The 21,751-nt window shown below is 42.2% G+C and overlaps 1 protein-coding gene across 15 annotated transcripts in view; it reads right to left on the bottom strand.

Moving 5' to 3' along the window:
* Positions 1 to 21,751, bottom strand: part of Kif1b (kinesin family member 1B) — a 145,809-nt gene that overhangs the window by 107,563 nt on the left and 16,495 nt on the right. For all 15 annotated transcript variants that reach the window (XM_052717438.1, XM_052717444.1, XM_052717448.1 and 12 more), the window contains exons 2-3: positions 18,451 to 18,625; positions 129 to 205 (exon numbers count right to left, since the gene is read on the bottom strand). In XM_052717438.1, the coding sequence (XP_052573398.1) occupies positions 129 to 205; positions 18,451 to 18,556 (183 nt within the window). In that variant the 5' untranslated portion in view covers positions 18,557 to 18,625. The remainder of the gene's footprint in view (positions 1 to 128; positions 206 to 18,450; positions 18,626 to 21,751) is intronic.

Here is a 21,751-nt window from a genome sequence, read left to right on the forward strand (position 1 = left end):
CTAACACATCTTCCTCAAACACACACACAGAACTCATCCTTGACCAAACTCAGAAAATTACAACTGGATCTTGGAACAACCTAGGATAAAAGAAAGACAAGAAAGGCAAAGGGAGGCAGTAGACTTACCGAGGTGTGAGACCAGTAAGAGTAGTCGAAGCTGAAGGACTTTGGTGCTTCCTTTGGGTTCTTTGGGTTAATAATACCTAGAGAAAAAAATATTAAATTGTGTTAAGTCCTTCAATTATAAGTTCATCAGCTCAATATATTATACTTTATTTTCAAATCATCCCAACAGCACATTTATACTATTGAGTCTTAATAGGACAATCAAAAAACAAAAGTATCATTGTTGAAGAGGTAATTTATACTGGCACACACACACACAATCAGACCACACACTCATTTGGGTGTTACCACTATTCAGAATAGAGTCTAATATATAACAGGTTCTCAGTAAATCTTCTAGAACTGAATGTTTGTCCTCTTTAGGTAAATTAGCAGCTAAAACTTGGAAATGGGCTGTTTCTATTTCAAAGTATCTCATAAGGTTTGAAATACTTCAACACATTAGAAATAAAAATTAGAAAGGTATTATTATATTAATCCAACCCAATATGAAATAAATTCTTTGTGAAATGCTTGCTATCTATTCAAAAAAGCATTTGGTAATAAGGTACTCATTGCAAAGTCTGTGTTTTCTGAACCCCACAGTAGACAATCTGTAATCTACTACATGTATATATGTGCATAGACGTTTATGCAGAACCACAGAGTACTAATGAATCATAAATCTCACTACACATATTAAATGGTTTCTCATGTGACTAATACCACCACACCACACTGCAGCAACTGACTGAATACTGAAGATTAATCCTTCCTTTTTCATACATGCAAAGTTTTATCCTCATATTTCATGAGACAGACTCTCTCAAACATGTAGTCATGAAATCTCAAAAGACTGGATATCTCAACCAAATCATTTCGCTGAGGCAAGGCTACATCCCAAACTGTCAGTGCAAACAGGATTAAAAAGTAACCCTGTCCTCAGCAGCTGGTGTGCAGGACACAAACAGCAACCGTTGCTACGGTGCTTAGTTCTCCCTCTGGCTGGATTCCTCTGGGTCCAGCCACATATTTATTTATGGGCCAAACCCAAATGCTGACAGAGAATTAATAAGGCTCACATTACACATAATCATGTGACAAGAAAACATGGTTCTAGAAAGAACATTTCCCTACAAATAAATGGAAATTTAATCAGTCTTAACAAAAGAGTAAACAGACCAGCCAGCATTTGCCACATCATTACTCCAACCCTAAGTATTTTGTATTTAGTAACCTTTTTTTTAATCTTCCTAACCACTCAATGAGGCAAATGGTTTTTCATTCTCATTTTATAAAGAAACCAAAGAAAAGTTGAATATTCCTCAGGCCACAGAGCTAGCTAGTGGCAGATACAGCATCTGAATTTGCAGAGCTGCCACAATTAGCCAAGACATCATCATGTAAATGCTTATTCTCCACATACAATGATTACCAAGGTGAAAGAGAAGAAGGCATTTTATATATTTGTATATGGCTATATGCATAGAGCTATCCCTTAAAATTAAGCCACAGGCATTGTTTAAAACTCTCTTTATTCATTTAAAGTTTCCTTGTTTTAACAGTAAGAATTAGACCACAAACTCTACCAAAAAAAAAAAAAAATTAAGAGTCCTACTTTATGAGCCAGAGCTAAAAACTAAGAACTATGAGGTGGTGGGCATGTGCCTGAAGTCAATCTTTTTTGTTGTTGTTGTTGTTGTTTTTGAGATAGGGTTTCGGGTTTCTCGGTGTAGTTTTGGTGCCTGTCCTGGATCTCACTCTGTAGACCAGGCTCTGCCTCCTGAGTTCTGGGATTAAAGGCTTGCATCACTACCGCCCAGCTCCTGAAGTCAATCTTTACCACTCCAAAGCATGGTTAAAATAAACACTTCTAACAGCTAGAAAATTGGCTGTTATCAAACACTTAAGCCATATTTCATTCAGTTACCAGTTGCCAAGAACATGACAAAGTACAAATTCTCAGATTCTATCACTTGATTTGTCATTTTCCCAAGGGGGAAAAAATCTACATCAGAGTGTAGTAAGTTCACATGAAATCTTTTTCTTCTCCCTCAGAAAGCTTTTCTCTCTGATCTTTGAAGCCTCTGATAGGAATATGGCCAACCTGCGTTTCTTGTCTGTCTGTTTGCATGCTGCTGGGATTGAAGCCAGAGCTTTCTTTGCACATGCTAATCAAGTATGCTACCATTTGCTACATTCCCATCCACCTCCTGTTTCTTTAAATAACTGCCTATATCAACAATAAACAGGCCAGGCAATGGTAGCGCATGCCTTTAATTCCAGAACTTGGGAGGCAGAGGCAGGAGGATCTCTGTGAGTTCGAGGCCAGCCTAGTCTACAGAGTGAATTCCAGGACAGCCAGGGCAGTTACATAGAGAAACCCTGTCTCGAAAAAACAAACCAAACCAAAACAAAACAAAAAAACAATAAACAGAAATACACAATTTTTCAAAAGCTCTTTATAATGCTTGGATCTAGCTCAGTGGCTTCCTAGCACATGTAAGACCCTGGGTTCAATCCCCAGCAACACACACACACACACACACACACACACACACACACACACACACACACACACACACACGGAGTATAATATAAAAAAATATAATACAAAAATCAACATTGTTAATTTATCTTGTTGGGGAGGAAGGAGTTATCAGGAACTTGAGAAGACATAGTAATTCCTAGCATTTTTTAAAAACATCTTATTTTATGTGTATGGGTGTTTTGTTTGCATGTATGTCTATGCATCTCATGCAAGGCCAGAAGAGAGCATCAGATTCCCTGGAACACAAGTTACAGATGGTTGGTAGCCACCAAATGGGTGCTGGGAATCAAACAGTCCTCTGAAAGAGCAGCCAGTGCTCTTAACCATTGGGTCTCTCCAGCCTCTAATTTCTACTTCTTAAGTTCTGTATCTGCAATTATAGAATTATTATTTTTTACTTGTATGGGAGTTTTGCCTGCACTTATGTCTATGCACCACTTACATGCTGGTGCCTGAAGAGGGCAAAAGATGAAGGTTGGGTCCCTTGGAGCTGGAGTTACAGATGGTGTAAAACACCCTGTGGGCACTGGGAATTAAACCCACATCCCATTGAAGTACTCTTAACCACTGAGCCACCTCACCAGCCATATTCTTTTTTTAGATTGGTTTTCAGTTGGGTTTGGGGTTGGGAGTGGGGGCAAGTATATGAAGTATAAGTTCAGGTACTTAGGTCCAGAAAAGGGTGTCTGATATCTTGCAGCTGGAGTTACAGACAGTAGTGAGCCACCCAAAGTAGATGCTAGCAACCAAACTCAAAACCTCTGCAAGAGCAGTATGTGTTCTTAACCAATGAGCCCTCCTCATCCCTCCTTTTTTTAGATTTAATTTATTTTTACTTTTATTGCTTCTTTGTGGATTTCACATCATGCATTCTGTTCCCATTTATCTCCCTGTCCCCTTAAATCCATCCTCTGCCCTTTAAACCTCTCCCCCCCCCCCCCCGCCAAAAAAAACCCAAAAAAACAAAAACAAATTTAAAAGAAAAAACAAAGCAAACAAAAACAAAAGAAGGAGAATCTTGTGATGGAAGCTGTAGTGTGGCCAGCTAAGACACAGTTCACCCTTTAATCTGCTCATCTTTACTTGCAAGTGTTCATTGGTCTTGCTCTGGTTTCTGCTAACCCACAGAAAACGGCCTGTCCCTGGGGCTCCTCCTGGGTACCCTGTTGTTGTCCTGTGTCACGGAGACTCTGCTGGTTTGGATCTATAGGTTCGTCTCCTTCACATGCTCCAACAGTTCATAAATGAGGTGGATGTTGGGGTGGAACAACTTATAGCCCTGGTTCTGGGCCTGGGTGGTAGCTGGGTTAGTCAGCCAGCCAGCTTTCCCTCATCATCACTATCCAGATGACCTCTCCAGCACTATCTCAGCTAGCTCACTCAATGCAGCCCACAACAAGGAGCCAGGTCAGCTCTCCTGCTCTCGGGCCCTCAGATCCAGGTCCCTCTCACTCATATCACCAGGGCCAGCTCCACTGTTTTGTCCAGGCAAGGTGTAGGGCCCTCTCTCCTGATTACTGTAGAGGGCATAAGAGGGTGGTAGGGGTAGGGTGAGCTCTCCTGCTCTCATGCTCTCAGGGCTGGCTCACCTGCAACCCTAACAACAGGGTAAGCTCTAGTGTGCTGTCCATGTGGGGTGCAGGACCTGCTCTCCTGTGTGCTGTAGCTGGTGTGGGGCAGGGTGAGTTCTCTCACTCTCGTGACTCCAGGGCCAGCTCTCTTGCCTGTCACAACTAGCAAAGGGGGGAGGGGGGAGGGCATCTTTCCCTCACCCATGCCACCACATGGCAGACTGAGGTAGGGGTTTGAGGGTCGGCTCTGTTGCTCTCACACCCTCAGGGCTAGCTCACCTGTCACCCCTAACAACAGGGTCAGCTCTAGTGTGTTTCCCAGTTGAGGTGTATGCCTACGGTGAGGAGTGGGGGTACTTTTCCCAAGTGCAGGGGAGAGCTCTCCCCTGAGGGGTAGGGCCAGCTTGCCTGTTGCAACATCCAGTGAGGGGCAGGACCACCCATCCCAGGGTCAGTGAAGGGCTGGCTCAGCACAGCATGGTTCCAATGATCTTCATGCTAACACCAGCCATGGATATCACCACAGACCCCAGCTGCAACAGGATCATGGACCCAGACATGGCCCTAGGCAGCAGCTTGGGCCCAGGCACCACCATGGCCACAGTGGCAACCTCAGATCAGCACAGCCCCATCAGTAGCATGCCCACTCACCCCTGAGGCATCAATGTGGTCCCAAGTGGCTAGCCAGACCCCAGGTATCCTCAGAGCCCTCAGTGGCAATTGGAGCCATGTTGTAGAATATTAATTTAAGATGTGTTACATGTGTATGCTGTGCAACATTTGTTTAATGATGCAAAGATGTATTGCATTCTTTTATGTTGCATTTGTTTAACTCTGTGAAACTGTGTTACTTGGCCTGTCTAAAACACCTGATGGTCTAATAAAGAGATGAACAGCCAAAAGCAAAGCAAGAGAAAGGACAGGCAGGGCTGGCAGGCAGGAAGAATAAATAAGAGGAGAAATCTGGGAGGAGAAGATTGAGAAGCAAGAAAAAGAAGGATCACAAAAAAAAAAGAAAAAAAAAGAAAAAGAAGGAGGAGGACATCAGGGGCTAGCCACCCAGATACACAGCAAGCCATGGAGTAAGAAGTAAAGATACACAGAAATAGAAAAAGGTAAAAGTCCAAAGGCAAAAGGTAGATGGGATAATTTAAGTTAAGAAAAATTAGCTAAAAATAAGCCAAGCTAAGGCCAATCATTCATAAGAAAGAATAAGACTCCGTGTGTATTTATTTGGGAGCTGGGTAGTAGGCCCCCAAAAAAGCCAAAGAGAAAAAAATTTAAAAAAACCAACAACAGAGCCATGGACACTATCCCAGATCCCAGCCTCCACAGGGCCATAGACCCAGACATTACCTTAGGCAGCAGCCCATGCATGTCCATATGTCTCCACAGCTCCAAGTGGCAGCACTGGCCACCCAGATCAGCATGGCTCCAGGCACAGCACAGGTCTTGGACACTGACATGGTCTGAGTTGGCCAACCAGACCATGGTCCTCCATATGGCCCTCTGTGACAACGGGAGCCTCAGATACCAACTCGGACCCTGGCTGCTGTAGGGCCACAAACCTACACATGGTCCTCTGTAACAGCCCTGGCCTGGACAACACCATGGCCCCAGATGACAGTGCAAGGCCACTCAGATCAGAATATCCCTGGTGGCAGCATGGCCCTCTGTTGCCCTCATGCCACAGGTTGCAGCCCAGACCCCGGGCATTTTGGTGGCCTTTGGTGGCAACATGGGCCATGGACATTATAGTCCTAGGCAGCAGTCCAGGCCTGTGCGTAGGATACCAACATGGCCCCATATTGTAGCCTAGACCCATGGCATTTTGGCAAGGTCTTTGATGGTCTCAGGATCCACAGACATCAACACAAACCCAGACATGGCCCTTGGCAGCAGCCCTGGCCACCCAAATCAGCCTGGCACTGGCAGCAGCACAGCCCCTGGACACCAACATGGTCACAGGTTGTGACCCAGACCCAGGCATCCACAGGGGACCTGGCAGCAACATGGTCGAGGGCAGGATCACAAACCCAGACATGGTCCTAGGCAGCAGCCCTGACCAGGCTGTCACCATGGCCCCAAGTGGCCATGCAGGTCACCCAGATTGGCATGGCCCCTGGACACCAACATGGCCCCACCATAGGCCCCTGCATGGCCCCCCAGTGACGACAGGAGCCACAGACATTAACTCAGGCCCCTTCAGCTGCTCCAGGGCTCTGGATCAAGACCTGGACCTTGGTCACAGCCCAGGCCAGATTTAGTTTATTTTTTAATATTTTATTCTTTATATTTATATGTGTATTATCTTGGAAATATTAAATATTTCCTAATTAAAAATATTACCAGGAATCAAAGGCTGGATAGCCCAGAGACCTATGACAGAAAAAAAAAATAAAAAAATAAAATGATTCCTAATGATATCCTTATATATTCATAGATTGGTGCCTGGCCCAATTGTCATCATTAGCCAGCAGCTAATGGTAGCATATGCAGAGACGGGTGGAGAAAGAGAGCCCAAACTGGAAATCTCCATTGGGTCCCTGCCCTAGGAGCTTGGGGAATCCCATGAAAGAAAGAAAGAAATGTAGGAGCCAGAGTAGTTGAGGACACCAGCAGAACATAGCCCACAGACTTCAAGAGGGCTCACAGAGACTAAAGTGGCAATCACAGAGCCTATATAGGTCTGCTCTAGGGTCTGCCTCTGCATATATAGTATGGTTGTTAGCTTGGTGTTTCTGTGGGACTCCTAACAGTAGGAGAAGGGGTGTGTCTGACTCTCATCTGCTTTTGGGACCCTTTTCCTCCTATTATATTGCCTAACCCAGCCTTGATATGAGGGTTTGTGCTGTGGGATATCTTTCTGTATGCTGTGAATGTGTTGCTCTGATTGGTTGATAAATAAAGCTGCACTGGCCTATGGCAGGGCAGGATGGAGCCAGTGAAAATCCAGGAGAGATAGTGAGAGGAGAAAGGAGAGTAAGGGGAGACACCAGCTGTCCAAGAAGCAGCAAGATGCCAGCAGACCAGTAACGCCATGGCCACATGGCAACTTATATATTAATAGAAATGGGTTAAGTTATAAGAGCTAGCTAGCAAGAAGCTTAAGCCATAGGCCATCCAGTTCATAATTATTATAAGCCTCTGTGTGTTTACTTGAGTCTGAGCAGCTACGGGACTGGGCAGGACACAGGAAAATTTCCTACTACAGGATGGTGCCTAGTTTTATTGTATCTTGTTATGCCATGCTCATGGATTTTCCTAGGAAGCCTGCTTTTTTCTGAAGGGAATCTGAGAAGCACTGGATCTGGGAGAAAGGGAAGGTGGGGTGTGGGAAATGGGAGGGATGGGGAGGGGACTGCAGTCAGGAAATATCAAAAACAAAAATTAATGAATTAAAAACAAGACGGGGGGGGGGGGGGACTGGAGACATGGCTCAGTGGTTAAGAGCACTGGCTACTCTTCCAGAAGTCCTGAATCCCAACAACAACATGGTGGTTCACACCCATCTATAATGAGATCTGGTGCCATCTTCTGGCCTGCAGGCATATATATAGGCAGAACACTGTGTATAAACTCACATAGGTGCACATACATACACATAAATAAATAATAAGTAAATAATTTTTAAAAAGCTAAACTTTAAGCTCCAGACGCCCTGCGTACCAGTCTAGGACTGGGAGGAGCCAAATGTTCCCGGCAGGAGCAGCAGCAGGCAAACACAAGCACTGGTATGCAGGCAAAATAAGACCTGAGGTGGGACATAGGCAGGGTGAACCACAAGGGATTGGGAAATCTGAGCTTCAGGCAGAGTGTTGATTTTTTTTTTCAGTGCTGGGGCTAGGACTCAGGGCCACTCACATGCTAGGCAAGCACTCTGTCACTGGGCTACACTATTTTCCAGCCCCCTTGTGGATCTTTTAGGAATTCTCTTAGCAGCAGCTAGGAGCATAAAACGAGAATGGTAGACAGAAAAGCTTTGTAGCTGGTTATGGTCGTGTGCACCTGTAATCTCAGCACTTGGGAAGGATGAGGCAGGTGGATCACCAGCCTGGGGTATAGAGTGTGTTAGAGAGGAATTTAGGAATAGCATTGATTCTTTCCAACTGGCTGGATGAAGGATAAAAATGAACAAGTCTTTCTGCTGCCTCTGGAGACTGGGATTACACTATCACTGAAACCAAGAACTATAAATGCTGGGGGTGTAGCTCAATTGGTAGAGTGCTTGCCTAACATGCACAAAGCCCTGGGTTCGATCCCTGGCGTTGTAAAAGAGCATAGTGGCACACACTACGCACTTGTAATCCAAGCAGTGGGGAGGCAGAAGCAAGAGGTTCAGTTCAAGGCCAGCCTCCACCACATAGTGAGATATTGAGTTCAAGACCAACCTAGGATACAAGAGACCATGTCTAAACCTTTTGTCCCCAGCCTCCACAAAGAAAGCTATGTATTCCTTCTTCCTTCACTGATGGAATGCAAGCTTCATTGAGATGGAATTTTATTTATCTATTTATTTCCTTAGTTGAGACAGACATTTATTATAAAGATCTAATTGGCTTGGCCTCCAATACATAGAGATCTGCCTGTGTCTGCCTCCCAAGTGCCAGGATTAAAGTGGTGTGTCACCATGCAGGGCAGGACAGGGGGTTTTAATCATTTTGTGCTCTGCCTGTATCCTTAGAACCCTAAACTGTATGGCACTAGTTGAAACTCAATAATTTTGTTTTTCATTTTTGTTTCTGTGAGGCAGAGTCTGGTGTTGTGGAATCTTATTTTAACTAAGCAAAGATGTATTTCATTTGTTTATGTTGTGGAATATAACTATGTGAAGGTGTGTTACAAAAAAAAAAAAAAGCTAAACTTTAGAGGACTGGCAAGACAGCTCAGGGGGAAAAGTGCTTGCTATCAATCCTGATAATCTGCCTGGGACCCACACAAGGGAAAGAGAGAACTGACTCCTACAAGTTATTCCCTGACCTCCATAGATACACCACAGTGTGTGCATGCATGCATGTGTTTGCACCCACACAATAAAATAAATAATGTTAAAAAACAATTAACCTTCCAAAGTCTGTTAAATATTCTATTTTACTCCCTCCCCCTCGTTCTCCTTGCCTGTTTCCAATTTTTGTTACCACAGCACAAAGACGCAGAAATGTTTTCATTACTGAGCCCTAGAAAACAAGGCAGTTAAAACAAGATTTGTATTTAAAACCCTTTTTATTCTCCAGAATAAATTTGTTTATCTAATATCTCAAAGTCACTAATGTAGTAATTATACTGTTGTCGACAAACTACTAAGATTCTGCCTGCAACTATAATTAACATATCAGTGTGGGAGCACTGTAACTTTATATTAACTTTTCTCAAAAGCATGTTTGGGTTTTCTCAATAAGCATGTTTAGGTTTGTTAAAAATCTTAGTGATAGACTAGGTGTGATGGTTCATGCCTGTAATCCTAGCACTCAGAAGGTTGAGGCAGGAGGATCATGAGTTTGAGGATGTCTAAGGCTGCATAGTAAGACCCTGCCTCAAAATCATAAAACAAAAAACTCCAGAGATACCGGAGTAGCCTTCCTCTGCCAAAAGCATCCTATGTCAAAAATTAAGGAAAGAAATGGCACAAAATAAAAATATTATATATAACATTTATATTTCAAAACCATGAAATCAAAACCTAAAGCCATACCCTTGTAAAGTCTTCTGGAAATATAATAAAATAGCAGAAAGCATAAAAGTAGATTTGAGAGCCAGATGGTGGTGGCGCACGCCTTTAATCCCAGCACTTGGGGGCAGAGGCAAGCAGATCTCTCTGTGAGTTTGAGGCCAGCCTGGTCTACAGAGTGAGATCCAGGACAGGCACCAAAAACTACACAGAGAAACCCTATCTCGAAACACACACACACACACACACACACACACACACACACACACACACACACACACACACACACCGTAAAAAAAGAAAAAGTAGATTTGAACAAAATAGTGTTTGAATCATTTGAAATAATAAACTACATACCCTAACATGATAACAACAGGTGTAAGTATATCATACATGTTCACCATATACTCAATCCCAAAGAACTAAAAAATGTATAGTAAGAAAAGAAAGGTGGGGGGGAACGTATACCTTTAATCCCAGCATTGCAAAGGCAGAGGCAAGCAGAGCTCTATGAGTTCAAGGCCAGGTTGGTCTACATAGTGAGTTCCAGAACAGTCAGGGTTATATAAAGAGACCCTGTCTTGAAAAAGAAAAAAGGAAGGAAGGAAGGAAGGAAGGAAGGAAGGAAGGAAGGAAGGAAGGAAGGAAAATAAAAGAAAAAAAAAGTTCTCTGGAAGGCCCACATCTTATTCAATCTAAGTAGCTCAAAGACTTGGATGGATATTTGTGCCCTTCTATTTTATGATTTCACTTAATAAAGAAAAACACAGCTGGGCAGTGGTGGTGCACATCTTTGATCCCAGCACTCAGGAGGCAGAGGCAGGTGAATCTCTTCAAGTTCAAGGCCAGACTGGTCTACAGAGCAAGTTCAGGACTACACAGAGAAACTCCGTCTCGAAAAACCAAAAAAAAAAAAAAAAAAAAAAAAAAAGAGTCAATCTTCACCTAAAGTTATATCCAAATTAGACACAAGTGTTATTAACAAGATAGTCCAACAGTGACTATCTTGACACGGACAGCACAAGGGACTCTTACAAAGACTGAGGGGCCTGGGGCCAGACAGCCAAGTTCTCATTTCAAGATAAAGGAGAGCCCAGGTAAGCGAGACAATCTCTCTGTGCCTCAATGACTTCAGTACAATGAGAAAGTTAAAGAAACCAGCTAGAAGATTACTTTGAGGACTGAATGAATTAAAACTTATAAGTGATTAAATATGACAGCTTATGTGTTTACTGTTTTTAATGAGAAATCTCATTTTCCCCACAATAAAAAACAATGTAAAAAGTAAAGGTTTTTGGTTTTCCCAGCACAGCATCTGGCCAAAACATTTCCCGGGAGACAATGTAGCTAAGTCATTTCCTCGTTGTGTTCTCTGTCCTGCCAAAACAAAGGGCTTCTAAGACATTTCCTACCTTTCCCCCTCCTTCTTCCCATGTGAAGACGCCCCCTCCTCCGTGCTTTCTAAAAGGCATCATACTACTTCAATTACTTACATTCATATCCAAAATAAAACTAAAACTCTAAAAGCTTCATGCCGTCTGCTTGCTGAATAACAAACACCCAATTTCCCCTACATTACTAAACAATACAACTGTGGACAGTATTTAGTCTACTATAATGCACAATCCTTGAAAAAGCAAACACTGAAGCTATGAATGCCTACCTTCCCTAACAGACAGGAAGCAGTAGACCAGCTCTCCAGCTTGCTAGCTCCTCTCCATTTCACACCTTACCAGGCTACCAAAAGTCATCACAACACCATGCTATTGACATGGATTTTTAAAAATGTACTCTAAAATGGAAAGTAGAAAACAAAAACCAGGTTTTCTAACAGATCTTCTTGCTGAGAGAGCATTAGTAGCAACATACTTTTTTTTTTTTTTTTTTTGAGACAGGGTTTCTCTGTGTAGCTTTGCGCCTCTCCTGGAACTCACTTGGTAGCCCAGGCTGTCCTCGAACTCACAGAGATCCGCCTGGCTCTGCCTCCCGAGGCAACATACTTTTAATCCTAACACTCAGAAGACAGAGAGGCAGGCAGATAAGTTCCAGGCCAGCCAAGTTTACATAGGTACTCCAGGCAAGCCAAGGCAAAAAGAGATTTCCCATGGAGGTCAGAAGAAGGTATGGGATCCCCTTAGATCCAGAGTTTCAGATGGTTCTGAGTCACCCATCCCAGTGTGAACCCGGGTCCTCTGCAAGAGCAACAAATGCTCTTAATTGCTGAGCCATCTCTCCAGCCCCCAGCTCTCTCTTGCTTAACTGTTTTGGTATGGAAACAATTCAAGCAGTTGAAGCCGCTTACATATAATTAAATCAGTCCTTGGGCCAATGAGAGGCATAGGCACTTGCCACCAAATCTGATGACTCACGTTGATCCCCAGAACCCACACGGAAGGAGAGCATCAACTTCCAAAAGTTGTACTCTGATCTCCACGTATGCACTGTAGCACAAACACTGTTCCCCCCCATACACACATAAAAGCACACACAAATTAAATAACTAAATGAGTGAGTAAACAAACAAACAAATAAATAAATAAATGCAAATTAAAAAATTGTAATGAGCTGGGCGGTGGTGGCGCACGCCTTTAATCCCGGCACTCGGGAGGCAGAGGCAGGCGGATCTCTGTGAGTTCGAGGCCAGCCTGAGCTACCAAGTGAGTCCCAGGAAAGGCGCAAAGCTACACAGAGAAACCCTGTCTCGAAAAACCAAAAAAAAAAAATTGTAATGAAGCTTTTGGGCCAGCAAGATAGCTCAGAACACACCTTTAATCCCAAAACTTGGGGAGGTAGAGCCAGGCGGATCTCTGTGAGTTCAAGGCCAACCTGGTCTACAGAGCAAGATTCAGGACAGGCTCCAAAACTACACAGAGAAACCCCGTCTTGAAAAAAAAAATCCAAAAAAAAAAAAAGATACCTCAGCAGGTATGGGTACTTCCTGTGCAAGCCTGATAAGGTGAGCTGGATCTTCAGAACCCATGTATGGCAGGAGGGACAAAACTGACACCCTATGGTTGTTCTCCATATATGCACCATGGCAAAGCTCACATGTACTTCCCCTACACACAGGCTAGAATAAGTCTGAATAAATGGATGAATGAAAAGCAGTTCCAAATACACAACAGAAAAAAGCCCCATCCAACTTATACACAATTATTTCTGACTTTAAACTTACACTCCTGACTAGCAGGATGGCTCAACCAGTAAGGATGCATGACAAATTCATTCCCTGGCATCCACAAAGTGAGAAGAGAAATGACTCTCACAATTTGTCCTCTGACCTCCATACATGTGCCATGGTGCGCGCGCACGTGCACGCACGCACACACACACACACACACACACACACAATAAAATGAATGCAAAAGAAACATTAAACTTGGGCTGGAGAGATGGCTCAGCAGTTAAGAGCACTGGATGATCTTCCAGAGGACCTGGGTTCAATTCCCAGCTCACAACTGTGTGTAACTCCAGTTCCAGGGGATCCCATGCCCTCACACAGACATAAAATAAATGCAGGCAAAACACCAATGCATATGAAATAAAAATTAATTAAAAAACTTAAACTCTGACTGAACATAACTTTGGTACTAAGATTAACTATAAAAATTACTTTTCCAATTTCATCCTACAAGTATACATTATTCTATTTGATCCTTCCAAATAGCCCTAGAATAGAAGGTTGGAAAGACATTAGCAACATCTTTTCCCCACTATTTACTGGTTCTGGAAACTGAAGCCTATGTCTCACACATGGTAAGTAGTGACTGTATCAGTGAGCTACAACAAAGTGAGCTCTGTTTAACAAAGGAAGACCCTAGGACTCAAGTGTCTGAAAACAAAAGATGACTTAAGTGAAACCCAGATTGTTAAGTACAAAATGTCACTATCTAACTACTGAAATCATAAGGCGTTGGGGTGGGGGTTTGAGCTTGGCTTCATACAGGCTAAGCACATGGTCTAACTCTGAGCTTTCCCACTAGCTCTGGAATCACACTGTTTTGTTTTATGCAGGTTCTCATTATGCAACTATGACTGGCCTCACATTCATTAAGTAGTCCAGACTGACCTGAAAATCCAGATCTCTTGCCTCAACTTTTCCTAAGGGTTGGCATTACAGATCTAGGCCATCAAGCCTGGATGAAATCGTAGTCTTGAAGAATATTCAAGAAATGGGGAAATGCATCCAAAAGACTATTAAGTGACAGACCACTTTACCTAAACTACAATGCTTTCACAAAGTGAGGGATAATCATTGTACAAACTATGTTATTCTCACTGAAAAAGGAGCAAATGAAAGAGTAGGACTCTATTTCTATTTTTTTTTTTTTTGAGAGGGGGGAGTTTCAAGACAGGGTTTCTCTGTGTAGTTTTGGTGCCTGTCCTGGATCTCACTCTGTAGACCAGGCTGACCTTGAACTCACAGAGATCCGCCTGGCTCTGCCTCCCAAGTGCTGGGATTAAAGGTGTGTGCCACCACCGCCCGGCTTCTACATCTATTCTTTTTTTTTTTTTTAAAGATTTATTTATTATGTATACAGCATGTATGACCAGAAGAGGGCGCCAGATCTCATTAGGTGGTTGTGAGCCACCATGTGGTTGCTGGGAATTGAACTCAGGACCTCTGGAAGAGCTGTCAGTGCTCTTAACCGCTGAGCCAACTCTCCAGCCCTCTACATCTATTCTTAAAAGATATTATCTACATACATTTAAACCCAGCACTTGGGAGGCAGAGGCAAGCAGATCTGAGGCCAGCCTGGTCTACAGAGTAAGTTCCAGGACAGCCAAAGCTATACAGAGAAACCCTGTATCATGACAAAAGAGAAACGTAAAACAAATTCTATTTATTGAACACTTTATTAAGGAAGGTACAATAGATAGGAAACACAACCTCAGAATTCCTCCAAATTTATGAGACCACTGTACAAAGTAAAAACATGTACATCGGCACTTTGTCCAACAGACCAGTCCTGCAATAGAGCAGTGAAGAGGATCATCACAGGCAGATTAAGGAATCCTGGGAAAGTAAACTGAGCATGCTACTTTAGTCTGCTGAGAAATGGATGAATAAGGCTGGCTAGATGCTCAGTAAAAGTGTTTGCCATGAAGTCTGATGACCCAAGCTTAATCCTTGGAACCCAGCAGGTAAAAAGAAAGAATCACCTCCCTAAATTGTCCTTTGACCACCCCCACTTACAAATAAATATGTATATGATAAATACCATGCTATCTATAGAATAACTATTCTAACACTATCCAGAAACAATTACAACATTGACAGCAATTACTGCTGCAAAATGATTGTTAAATCAAAAGAATCCTCTCTTGTTTGTAGGAGCAGCCAAAAGATACATCATCATCTCTCTTCCTCAGTGCAGCACTATAAATAGAACTCCACAGCAGGAACTTCCAAATAAACACAAGACAGACCACACACACCAAAAACAGGTTCCAACACTGATATTCTATTAATTTGTGTTCATAAACACAACAAACCCTTCAAAGCAAGTAGAGAAATAGAAATAGAATATACAACAAATACTTCTAATTCACCAACCAGTATTATTTTTATCACATACAAATATGTCTCAACATGATATGCTCAAGTAATCAAATAGAGTAAGACTTTAAGCAAAATGGAAAACAAAAAGAAATAAACCAGGGGTTAGGGATGTCACTCAGCAAAGTTCTTGCCTAGCATACACAGGGCCTTGTGTTTGACTCCCAATACCCTATATACTAGACAGAGTGATTCACGTCTCCAATTCCAACATTCAAAAAATGGAACGGGAGGATTAGAAAGAAGTTGAAAACTGAAAACCATCCTCCACTACACAGAGAAACCCTGTCTCGAAAAACCAAAAAAAAAAAAAAAAATGCATGTATGGGTTAGACAGGGTGGCATGCGCCTTTAATCTCAGGAGGCAGAGGCAGGAGGATCTCTCTGACTTCGAGACCAGTTTGGTCTACAGAATGAGTTCCAAGACAGCCAGGAGGACTGTTATACAGAGAAACCCTGTCTCAGGGGTGGGGATCGGGGGGCGGGGGTGGGCCGCATGCACTCCTCCTCCCTGTCACCCACCCAGCCCCAGCTGAGGAACAAACCCAGGGTCTTTATCAAGCACTCTACCACTGAGCTAAATCCCCTGGTTTTTCAAGACAGAGTCTCTGTGTAGTTTTGGTGCCTCTCTTGGATCTCACTCTGTAGACCAGGTTGACCTTGAACTCACAGAGATCCGCCTGGCTCTGCCTCTGAGTGCTGGGATTAAAGGCGTGCACCACCACCGCCTGGCTGCATGTACTCTCTCAATCTAAAACTAATTTCTTAGTAAGAATACTTTTGCTCTTGCAGAGGATCCAGGTTCAGGACCCAGCACCCATGTGATAGCTCACAACCATCTATAACTCTATCAGGAGATCAAAAACCCTCTTCTGGTCTCCTCAGGCACCAGGTATGTACATAGTACAGTTGCATACATACAGGCAAAACACTCATAAAACAAAATATAAATCTTTTTTAAAGATAACCTTAATCTATTTATTCCTACAGCACCCTACAGCTATCCCATTACTGAATTATTTTATTTGCCCGATTCCAAACTTACATCTATAGTTTTTGTTTTGATTGTATATGTGTATGTGTGTTTGTGTGTGAATAGGTGTACATGCACATACATATGCATGCATATAGAAACCAGAAGTCAGTCTCAGATGTTATTCCTCAGAAAGCTGTCTATGTCATTTATTAAGACAGGGGCTCTAAATTGGCCTAGAACTTTCTGAGTAGGCTAGGCTGGCCGGCTAGCCAGTGAGCCCCAGGAATCTGCTTGTTTTCACCTCCCCAGCAACGTGATTTCACACTCAGCTTTTTTGTTTCTTTGTTTGATTGGTTGGTTGGTTGGTTGTTTTTTCAAGACAGGGTTTCTCTGTGTAGCCCTGGCTGTTCAAGAACTCACTCTGTAGACTAGGCTGGCCTTAAACTCAGAGATCTGCCTGCTTCTGCCTCCTGAGTGAGGGGATTAAAGGTGTGCGCCACCACTGACCGCTCTTTTTTTTTTTTTTTTTTTTTTAAAGGAAAGGAATTTAAAAGGGGGCTTATGGCAGATGACTTGATTACTCTATATAGGAGATCAATACTTAAAGAGTTTTCAGAAGCAAATTTGGTACTTGGGCAGCTGATCAACACTGGCTGTTTTTTTGTCTTGTTCTGTTTTTCAAAAAGGAGAAAGTGAGCTGAGTAGCAGTCTGTCTGTCTGTCTGTCTGTCTGTCTCTCTCTGCTTCCTGACTGTGGATGCAATGCAGCCAGCAGCCTCCCACCCCTGCAGCTATGTCTTTCCTGCCACAAGTTGTTCTGTCAGGTATTTCGTTGCAGCAATGAAGGAAACAGTGAATACAGATGGATCACTGACAACACACAGTTATTTCGGAGGTTACATTATTCCTAGTAGAACAAGAATTCCACTGTGAGGCTGTAGCAGTAAGAAAACAGTGAATGCAGATGGATCACTGACAACACACAGTTATTTCAGATGTTGTTACATTATTCCTAGTGGAACAAGAATTCCACTGTGAGGCTGTAGCAGTAAGCAGTCTGAAAAAAAAATCAATTAACGCTGCTTTATTACAAAGTAGAGACTAAAAGATGGTAGTGTCTACTCCTATCTAAATTGATATTTTGCCTATAGACCCACATAAGATAATTTAGTAATACAAGTGCAAGAGAAACAGCTTAAGTCACTTTTATCTAAGCAGTTTAATAGAGAAACAAGGTAGAAGAAATGACTGCTTGAATATATGCTGACTACGTTGCATTTTTCAAAATAGGGTCACTATATAACCAGGCAAGCCTGGAACTCACTCTGTAGCTCAGTCTGGCCTCAAATTTCTTCCTGCCTCAATGTCCCAAGATTTATCGGTGTGTGCCACTGTGCCTGGAAGTTTACCGTATATTACAATCATAGTCAATGCTCCAATCAAACATTATAAATCAAGAGAATAAGTTTTAAGAGCATCTTAGCAAGCTCAAATTATATTTAATAAAAGAAATAGCCAGGCAGTGGTGGCGCACACCTTTAATCCCAGCACTCGGGAGGCAGAGCCAGGCGGATCTCTGTGAGTTCGAGGCCAGCCTGGTCTCCAAAGCGAGTTCCAGGAAAGGAGCAAAGCTACACAGAGAAACCCCGTCTCAAAAAACCAAAAAATAAAAAAGAAAGAAAGAAAGAAAAACAATCTTGGGGCTTTAAAGTTATACTGTACTTTAGAATTTAGTAAAAATCACTGCTTATACCTTTACTGTCATAGAATCTAAACTTGGTAAGTACCACCAACACTAGCTAAATTACTTAAGCTATTCAGGTTCTCTCAATTATACAGTGAAATAAGCAGTCCATATGTGAGTGCTGCACAAACAGTCCTAAGTGGAAAACAATCACTAGGTCTTCGGAATGGCAAGGTTCAGAGTGTTAGGACACAGACCCTCATGTATTCGGAGCACATGGAGAAGGAGGAAGGGAAGGGAAGAGATGCACTGACAGAAAACAACTTGTACTCACTGGTCGAGTTGCCTTGCATCTGAATGATGCACTTGGATTCCTTGCTGGTCTCTCGAGAATTGAAGGGCCTCACTCGAACAGCTACCTTCACTGAGGCTCCCGACATTCTGGTGTCCTTACAGATGCAATCCAGAAATAAAGATCAAATCTTCTTTTGAAGTTATGTTCAAAGTTCCTTTAAAAGAGAAACATTGTACACAAGGTCGTCAGAATGAAGAGACACACAGGCTGGCTCATGAGCGCTGGCAGTTCTGTTTCATAAAAGCCTATCCTTTTCCTCCTCTACAAATCTTACATTCCCAACAGGAACTTACCAAGCAGTACAAATGGAAGTTCCTTTTCTTATTATATTATCTTTCTCAAACCCTAAAAAGTCTCTAACTGGTTAATTAAAAATAACCTGCAAAATAACAGGCGTCAATCTTTGTGTGTCTTCAGGTCAATCTCCAGTAATATAAAAAACAAAAATATCTGTTCATTGAGGGAATTCCTTTAAAATAGTGGTTTAACTAGCTCTGTAGAACAGGATGACCTCAAACTCAGAGATCCACCTGCCTCTGCGTCCCAAGTGCCAGGATCAAAGGCATACACCACCACCACCACTACCCCAGTAAAAACATCATTTATTACTTTAGGGAAAGTTGGTGAATTTCCTCTACTTGACAATTTGAAACACTTGGTTCCATGACACTTAAACAATAAAGAACAAAGAACGTTCTAGTTTGCTCCTTTAACCACATACCAAGCTTTTTTACCTATGACAATATCCGACAGATGCCTCTCTCTGACCCTCAAGGCCCCTGAACAACAATAAGGACACCTGCCAGGGACTTGTGAGCTAGTGAATCAAATCACTACGGTTCACTACGGCAAGAGACCATAGGGAAAACACAAACATGTCAGAGAAAGTTTCTCTCTCCACAGACCAAAATCAATGCAATCTCATAGGGAAGAAAATAAACAAAAAGTAAGCCATAAATAATTTCCAAAAGAAACAACCCATCTCTTGATCCAGGAAGAAATTTTTATTCATTACAAAAACATCTTCAAGAAGAAACATACAAAAGGTGAAAAATGAAAAGTATTTGAGTTTAAATATCAGAGAACCTAACATAACTTTAAAATCTGACCAATATTTAAAAAAAAAAAACAGTTCCCATATCAGAACTGAATCACATCTTTTTTACGTTTTTGAAACCATGATCAATTTTGAACCACTGAGAAATTACATTTCAAGGTGTATAAATAAGGTAAATGAGTTTTAAAATGTTTGAGATTATGTCATTTTTACTCCTCTTTTCTCCCTCCACCGCCTCCCACACTCCATCTCCTTTTAAATTCATAGCTTTTTTCTTTGTTATTCGCGTGCACACACTCTCGGATTCATAAACATATAAATACACTTGCTCTGTATAACGTTACTTCTCTGAGTTTTCAGGGCTGACCATTTGGTACTAGATAATCAATTGGTGTGCTCTTCCCTTATGAATATTATTTCGCCTGCTCTCAGCATTGTCTAGTCGCCCACAGTTAAATGTCAACATGTCTCTTGGTGAGCCAGGTGCAGAGGTGCACACCTTTAATCCTAGCACTCAGGAGGCAGGGGGAGGTGTATCTCTGAGTTCGAGGCTAGCCTGGTCTACAAAGTGAGTTCCAGAACAGCCAAGGCTGTTACACAGAGAGAAACTCTGTCTCGAAAACCCCAAAAACAAAACAAAACGTCTCTTGGTGTCATCCCTCTTCAGCTTATGTTTAGAAAGCTATATTGTTCAGACTTCATGGATGTAGCCTCTTTGACTTTTCTAGGAGACAAAAACCTCATAGCAAACTCCCTGCTCTCTGGCTTTTACAGTCTTTCTGCCCCCTTTCCACAATGACTCCTGAACCTTACTTAGATGCAGGAGTTGTGTCGTAGATACATCAGTTGGGACTGGGCTCCACCAAACTATTTTCATCAGTGTAGCTTTCTCTAATGGTCTCCATCTGTTGCAAGGAGAAGTTCCCTTGATGAGGGTGAGAACTGCACTAGTCTGTGGGTATGAGGATGAATATTTAGAATATAATGAAGGAATATACTGGTCTAGTAAGTGGCACTTGTAGGTTCTCTGCAAGAACTTCTACCTCTAACCTGGGGTAGAACTGACTAGGTTTCCAGTACCAGACACAATTTCCTTCTTCTAGTTGTTTTGTTTTGTTTTATTGAGACAGGGTCTCTCTGTGTAGCCCTAGCTGTCCTGGAACTCACTATGTGCCCCTGGCAGGTCTTGAATTCACAGAGAACTTTCGGCCTCTGCCTCCCAAGTACTGGGATTAAAGGCGTGCACCACCACTGGCCCAATGTTTTTTTCTTAACAATATAATCACTATTTGAAATTTTTACTTTTGGGAAATGTCTTCTCTTTTTCTATCTCTCACACCAGTCCAAACTGCTCAGAGATCTCCTGTCATATGTATTAGTACCTAAAACAGTATCTGGTGTAAGAGCTCAGTATCCATTAAAGGTTAGGGAAACAACCTGTGTAAGTTCTTGCTAGGTTTGATGATTCTTGTTTTTGTTTCAAGTTACTACAATGTTTTTATATTAATCTTTTAATATACCATGTGCTGCAATTTTTTATTTTATTTTATATTAACTGAAGCATTCTTAATATAGCAAATACTTCTGTGGTCACATTTATCAAATGAAAGCTTAGAGTTATTTCCCAATTAATGTTGCATATGCTATAGTCACTAGTTCAGTACTATCCCCCTGACATACACCACACACAAGAGAATGCCGCATTGCCAGGCGGTGGTGGCGCACGCCTTTAATCCCAGCACTCAGGGAGGCAGAGGCAGGTGGATCTTTGTGAGTTCGAGGCCAGCCTGGTCTACAGAGTGAGATCCAGGAAAGGCGCAAAGCTACACAGAGAAACCATGTCTCGAAAAACCAAAAAAAAAAAAAAAAAAAAAAAAAAAAAAAAAAAAAAAAGAATGCAGCATTGAGGGGAAACTACAATAAAAACATAGTTCAATATGGGTGCAGTAGCATGTCTGTAATTACAGCTACACAGGAAGCTAAGCCATGAGGTTTGCTAGCTCAACACCAGTCCAGACTTGACCCAATTAAGACCTTGTCTCCTAATAAATTGTTCAAAGGGCTGGGGATGTAACTCAGTGACCTAAGTTCTATCACCAGATGGACAGATGGATGAATAGATAGATAGATAGATAGATAGATAGATAGATAGATAGATAGATAGATAGATATGGGGGAGGAGAAGGGAGAAGGGAAAGAAAGGAAGAGAAAGACAAATCACAT

Source organism: Peromyscus californicus, unplaced genomic scaffold (assembly GCF_007827085.1).
Source record: "Peromyscus californicus insignis strain IS unplaced genomic scaffold, ASM782708v3 Scaffold_5__1_contigs__length_169319896, whole genome shotgun sequence".
In the NCBI taxonomy this organism is placed as follows: domain Eukaryota; kingdom Metazoa; phylum Chordata; class Mammalia; order Rodentia; family Cricetidae; genus Peromyscus; species Peromyscus californicus.